The sequence below is a fragment of the Sinocyclocheilus anshuiensis genome, unplaced genomic scaffold, assembly GCF_001515605.1.
Source record: "Sinocyclocheilus anshuiensis isolate Anshui unplaced genomic scaffold, SAMN03320099.WGS_v1.1 scaffold918, whole genome shotgun sequence".
Taxonomy (NCBI): domain Eukaryota; kingdom Metazoa; phylum Chordata; class Actinopteri; order Cypriniformes; family Cyprinidae; genus Sinocyclocheilus; species Sinocyclocheilus anshuiensis.
In genome coordinates, this window is record NW_015540946.1 from 409,191 (window position 1) to 416,174 (window position 6,984).

Here is a 6,984-nt window from a genome sequence, read left to right on the forward strand (position 1 = left end):
AGCAAATGGCTGCAATATAACAAAGAGTGAAAAATTTAAGGGGGTCTGAATACTTTCCGTACCCACTGTATATGTCAGTTGAACTAAAAAAAACCAAAATTTATATGGTTTAATTAAATGCGTATTAGAGCATAAATAAGTAATTGAGCATGTTTCAGAGTGAATTGCAGCACTGTGTTAATTTCCACATGAGGGCCTCATGATCCAGCGTTTTCAGTTTCTCAAAACGGAGCCATTCACAGAAAATGCTGCACACTCTATCTTTGCATGTCCTGTGAGTTCAACATGCATTTCTGTCTTACAGATATAACAAGAACAAGAATATTAATAATATAGAATAATAATAATAATGATAATTATTATTATTATATTCAAACAGTCTGGCTTCCTAAAAAATAATATATATACAGTGGGTACGGAAAGTATTCAGACCCCCTGAAACATAAATTCAGTGTGTCCAAACTTTTGACTGGTAGTGCAGATTCAAATTAATAACATTTTAAGTTGAAATTCTGCTCCACCCACCTGTATTGAATGAAAGACACTGATCTCTGGGTGCCCCCTAGTTGGTCAGATGACCCCCTAATAGGTGTGACTGGACGAGGGATCCTGCTCCTAATTCTCCCATCTGCTCCTCTCTCTCCTTTCGCCGAGTCGTCTGATTGGTGGGTTTCATCTTCAGATGCAGTGGTTGAGAGTGTTGGGGAGTGCGAGGAGGCGGAGCGAGAATGAATCAGGTGGGTTTGTTTACGCTCCAGGACGAGACGAGCCAGCTGTTGTTGTCGGCTTTTGCGAGTTCGCTGCAACTGCTCTTGACTCATCTGCGAAGACTTGTCCGAGCCTGTTTCCTCCTCCGACATAAGCACAGGGATACGGCTCCGCCTCTGCGAGAGTGGCTTTCTATCAGGTGACTCCACCCTCGGTGGAGACATATACTTCTCATCCTCCACTACTGCATCTCTGTTTTGTTCAGGTGTTACTAATGGACTTTCTTCCTGCTCCTGTTCCCTTTGCTGCTCAACTTCTGGTGTGAACCCATCTGGTCTGGCTTCCATTTTGGCATCTTTGGAGACAACTTCTTCCTCAATAACGGTAGTCTCTGGCTGGTCATGTGACTCAACCAAAAACAAAGCCTCTGCCTTCTCTCTGTCACTCTTATTTACTTTTTCTTCAGCTTCACTCTCTTCCTTTTCCCCCTCATCCTCTTCTCTTTTTAATGTAATCCCCTCACTTTCCTTTTGCTCTCGATCACTGACCCTTTCCCTCTCCTCTTTCTTTCCACTCGTCTCCTCACGCTCAGTAGATATCAGCTCATCCAGTCCAGGTGGACGGTGTCTGGCTGTCATGACATTGAGATGCGTCGTCTCAGCAATGTGGATAAAAGTGCGTTCCACCTTGGTGAACGGCGGTGAGGAAGAACCGCTGGTGATCACAGCTGCAGTTGTCATGACGATAGGCCTGGGCTCTGACTTAATGAAGGAGGAGAGAGTCCCGGGCTCAGATTCATCCGGCACGGGTCGCTCTCCCTGCGGTGTCAACACGGCGAGAGTTCCCTGCCCGTCTCCAGGTGAAACCTGCCCGTTACCGGCAGACACAAGCACCAGCGTGCGTGAGCCCTCTTCCTGTTCGTGGTCCCGGTGGGCCGGGGCGAGTAGAGTGGACACAGCGCCCTCTGGGCTTCCCTCGCTACTCCGAGGGCTTCCATCACTGCCTGAGCCTCCAGTCTTCGCACCCTCCTCTCTCAGATCGTCAAACATCAACACACCAGACACAAAGTCGACTCGCTTCAGACGCGCCTGAGAGGAAGATGGCGAAGGTTCAGCCACTGCAGCCTCGGGTAGCAATGCAAGAAAAAGAGAAAAGAAATTAGTGAAGTAATGATGAAAAAGATGGAGAGGTTGTAATAAATTTGTTGTTAGGTTTTCAAGTTTTAAGGCTGCACAATAACACTTCAAAAGAAATTAATAAAAAACTAATTTAGACCACATTGTGAGAGAAAAGTCCACTCTTTAGTCATTTTTCAGATTATTTACTTGTGATTTGGTTGTATACAAGCTTTGCAGGATTGTCTTTTTAGAATGACATACATGGTTGAAAAGGCACAAAAGTTCATTTTACAGTGTTATATTTTCTCTATATTTTTTAAATGATTTAGCCCATTTGTGATTTCAAGTGTAGACTCAAAGACAGTGCTCAGCCAACAGTATGTACAGCAGTGGACACACAGAGCGATGAGAAAGAGGAATGTGTCAGTACAGCAATCTGTCCAAGACTTGCAATTTTACAAAAGCCTAAAATACATGCTTGTACATATTACAAGTCTACTATACAGTCCCTATGGTGTTTATTGCACTAGCTATTTAGTGAAATACTCTTGCTTGACCCTGATTCACACATGTAATGCTTCTATGAGCAGGTCTGGGATCAGCTGATGAGTAACATTTTTCAGCAATAAAAAGTCCAGCGTATGATATAAATTTTGACTCATAAAATTCCTTAAAATTGATTCATAACAATACTGATCTGTGAGAAGCCACCTTCATGGTTTTAGGCTTTTCTCAATACATTATTAAATACATAAAAGTATACATTCAAATTTTTTTCTACCCAAACAGATGTTGCTAAACGCTGTTGTACACTCAAGGTTTGTCTCTGGGCAGTTCTGACAAGCTCAAATTTGACCAGGTTAGAGACAGATAATGTGAGAGGTAAAGAATGTTGAATGGCATGAAGCTGAAAAGCCATTCGGCTTGAGTGAATATTGAATTTAGCATCAAATATGGTACTACATGGAACACCATATAGTTTCAGAAGTAATGGACAACATTATTTACAATCTCTCAGTAAAGCAGAGAAGACATTTGTTATACTTCCTCTAACCTTCCTCAAACTATCTGAACACGTTACCTCACATTATGCAAACTGGCACTGTTTTAATCTTCACCAGCTTGGAAACATTACATTTCCTGGGAAATTATTTTCTTCATTAGAAATTTTCAAAATTTAAATATACCAATGAAAAGATATTTGTCTTTTTAAGATTTGAATGTGACAGAATGTGTATATACACTACTTTTCAAAATTTTGGGGTCAGTAAGATATATTTTTTTAAAGAAATCAATATTTTTATTCAGCAAGGATGTTTTAAATTGATCAAAAGTTACAGTAAATACATTTACAATGTCTTTAAAGACATTAATAATGTTATAAAAGGTTTCTATTTAAAAATTTGTTTTTCAACTTTCTATTCATCAAAAAAAAAATCGCAGGTCACGGTTTCCACAAAAATATTAAGCATGCCTAACTGTTTTCAAAATAATAATAATAATAAGAAGAAGAAGAAGAAGAAGAAGAAGAAGAAAACCCTTGAAGACCAAATCAGCATATCAGAATAATTTCTGAAGGATTGTGTGACACTGAAGACTGGAGTAATGGCTGCTAAAAATTCAGCTTTGCCATCACAGGAATAAATAACATTTTACAATTTATTCAAATAGAAAAAAGTTATTTTAAATTGTAATCATATTTCACAATATGAGTCCTTAGTGAGCATAAGAGAAAAAATATCACAGACCCCAAGATTTTGTATTGTAGTGTATGTGGTATGACCACAGCAATTAACAATCTTTGGGAGGCAGAAATCTATTTGCTTAGTATTATCCTGCATTAAAACAAAAATACAGCCAAACTGTAAAAAATTACAGTTACAGCCAAGCTTTTGTGTCTCTATGTACGGTCATTCAGTCTATGCTCATCTTCTCCGTTAGGAAGACATTTGGAACAGCTGTCTCACACAGTTCAGACTACAAACTCTTCTGAACATACACGTTACAGTACATTGGTTATTCCAGATAAACGGTGACTGGTGTGAATTGCATTAAAACACCCAAAGCAGCACAGATACCAGGAGAAAAACTGCTATGAGTTCAAACCCAGTATGAAATATTGTATTTTTGTATTCATATATGTTTTTCACCACTAAGAGTTTGTTGCAGTTGGCCCAGTGAGGCAAATTATAGTTTAAGAAGAAACTCTGCACTTTCAGCAAGATTCGCATATGCACTGATATCCAGCCTTGAGTCATATAGCATTTTTACAGCATGAATTTCAGGTGAAAAATTAATACACCTACAAACAATCAATCTTAATTTCCTCCCACAGATATGTATATATCTTAACTGAACTGAAGCTGGAGGACTTTACAATACAGATAAAGCAAAGATTTCAATGTGTTAATGCTACTTTATGTTTCATAGGATGTATCTAACACTGTCTCAACCCAGCACAACCAAACTGTCTGTCCATGAAAATGTGACACAATCAGCCAATCAGAGCCAGTATTGTAATTGAGTAAAACTAAAACATTTTTGGTAAATTGAAATGAAGCTGAAATAAAACACAATATAAATATTAGATGAGAAACTTAAATTTAAACCCAAGTTAGAAATGTTACCTTGACAAATAAATGAAAAAAATTAGTTAAATTTAAAGTACTAAAATGATTAAAACTGGAATTAAAAAATAAAGCCAAATTAAAACATTAAAATAAAAATAAAACAAAAAACTAAAATTAAAACTGATCATATAAAATCAAAGCTGATTCTAAACACTAATAATTACTATAATAGTATATAAATACTAAAATAACACAGATCAGAACATAGGATGTCTAATGTACAGTTATGTGAAGCATAATTTTGTACTAGAAATAAAAACTACGTAATCTAAAAAATGTTGTGGCTACTGTTGATTAGCACAAAAACGCATGTCAGATTATTGCATTATACCTGGTTATGACACAATGTGTAATCTAATTTCTATGACAACGACGCTGCACTTCTGCATTCAAAAGCTTATTTATGCATGATTTTAAACACTGAAGTAGCATGTGAAGTCTATGGCCAGGAACACAATATGGCAACATTCATTTGCTGAATGATAAGCTATAGTCAAGTTCAAATATCTGCATATGTGTATCAAACCACTAATGCATGTGTGACAAAACCAAAGAAAGAGGCTCAGTCTTCCTTTTACACACCTATTGCCTTAAGCTCTATTGCACTTCAATATATAATCATTTATTTAATATATCTCTATTCCAGAACTTTAATCGATTTTCAACTCCCTATTAGACAAACGTCTTGACATCTAGGATGTTGTGTTTATGACGTTCTTGCCGTCAGATAAACACTGCTCACTGTTCACATGGAACCTAATATCATCAGAAAGCAATATGCATGTTTTTGTAATACTGAAAGATAATAATTATGGTAGAGAAAAATTATCTTTAAATATATTTTTATAGCTTATATGGAAGACAAAAGTGATACCACAATTAATCTACATGGCCAAAAGTATGTAAAGACACACCAACCTCACATTCATTTGTTAAGCATATATTTTTTTAAACCAAGGCCATTCACCTAAAAAATGTCTAAGGAGGCTGTATATGGCTGTATAGTTGATTTTCTGCACCTGTTAGTAAAGGATGTAGCTGAAACAGCCAAATTCATTAAATAGAAATGTGTGTCTACATACTTTTAGTTATGCAGAACATTTAATACAAGCCTAATACTCACACCTTGGACATGTGTACACACAACTTATTCTATCTGTCTTTGCTTACTGATTTTCTCTTCTATACAGCAACAATACTCTCCATGAAATGCCAGAGGAACCAAGCTAGTACCAATCAACTAGATTATTTTACAGGTGCAAACGCTGTGAGGATTCACACACTGTATATGGTTAATGACATGCTCTCTCTCGGCTACAAAAGATGCCTATAAGAATCTATATAAAGAGATCCATCAGTTCACAATGTCATGTTTGCTTAAGAAAGCCATATATCCCGCCTGGAGGTGTGCGTTGTGGTATTTGACAGGTTCTATATGTGCTGAGATCGTATTGATGCGAATAGACTGTGCAAAAAATAGCTTAGCACGCACTCACTGTCCTTCTAGTGTCCTCTACTAACACTCAGCAGGCGAACACAGCCTTTTTAAGTATCTGCTTTAGGCCAAAATTCATTGTAATTCAATGACATTCAACCCTGAAAACATAATCACACTATCCAGCCTGCATCACAACTGTCCTCTTACACAGAAGATGACAGTGTTGATGGGAATCTAAGAGGCCTAAGCAAAAAAAAAAAAAAAACGATATTCTCGTCACTTTAGTCAAAGTGCCTGCCCCACCAGACACCAGCAGCTCTGCATGAAACACCCCTGATGGAGGTAAAAATGTGTTTTTGTCTTAGTGTTTGTTTTTTTACCAAAAAAAACAAAATAATAATATGAAAATAAATAAAATGCAATGTACAGTGTCTCTATGAGTAAATACATCATACAGCATTGTACAGAATTTCTTTGTTTTGGAGAATACAATATAATTTATCTTTCTCCAATCATCCCAAGTGCTTAAAGGGAAAATTCACCCAAAAATGACAATTGTCATCATGTCGTTCCAAACCTGTATGAATTTCTTTCTTCTGTGGAACATACAAGAAGATATTTTGAAGTCAGTGTGGTCCAGAACAACACAGATTTTTAAACAAAAAAAGGAAATTTTTCAAAATACCTTCTTTACTGTTCCACAAAAGTCATAAGGAATAAAATGACATGAGGGTGAATAAATGATGACAGATTTTTTAAGGTTAAGTATCCCTTTAATATCAAGTATCGAATAAAAAATTTCACTTTAGCTGGAGGGCATCTCATATCTCGCTTACACACACACACACACACACACACACACACACACACACACACACACAAATCTCACACACACAGACCCAAGTTTATTGCCCATACTAAACTTTGTTCATCTATGGGCACAAAAGTGTGCATTCGTGCTCCCCTTCTATTAAACGGCATCACACATATGCGTCTGTGTACGCTGATGGTGGGGGAATCATGTCTTGTTCATAAGTTTGGCCAGCATTTGCTGAATGTGTAGGCGTGGGAGGTTTAGTACAGAATGCCG

At 37.2% G+C, this 6,984-nt stretch overlaps 1 protein-coding gene across 2 annotated transcripts in view; it reads right to left on the reverse strand.

Moving 5' to 3' along the window:
* LOC107689778 (tau-tubulin kinase 1-like) overlaps positions 1 to 6,984 on the reverse strand; it is a 24,540-nt gene that overhangs the window by 2,214 nt on the left and 15,342 nt on the right. For both annotated transcript variants that reach the window (XM_016487922.1, XM_016487923.1), the window contains one exon: positions 526 to 1,832. In XM_016487922.1, the coding sequence (XP_016343408.1) occupies positions 526 to 1,832 (1,307 nt within the window). The remainder of the gene's footprint in view (positions 1 to 525; positions 1,833 to 6,984) is intronic.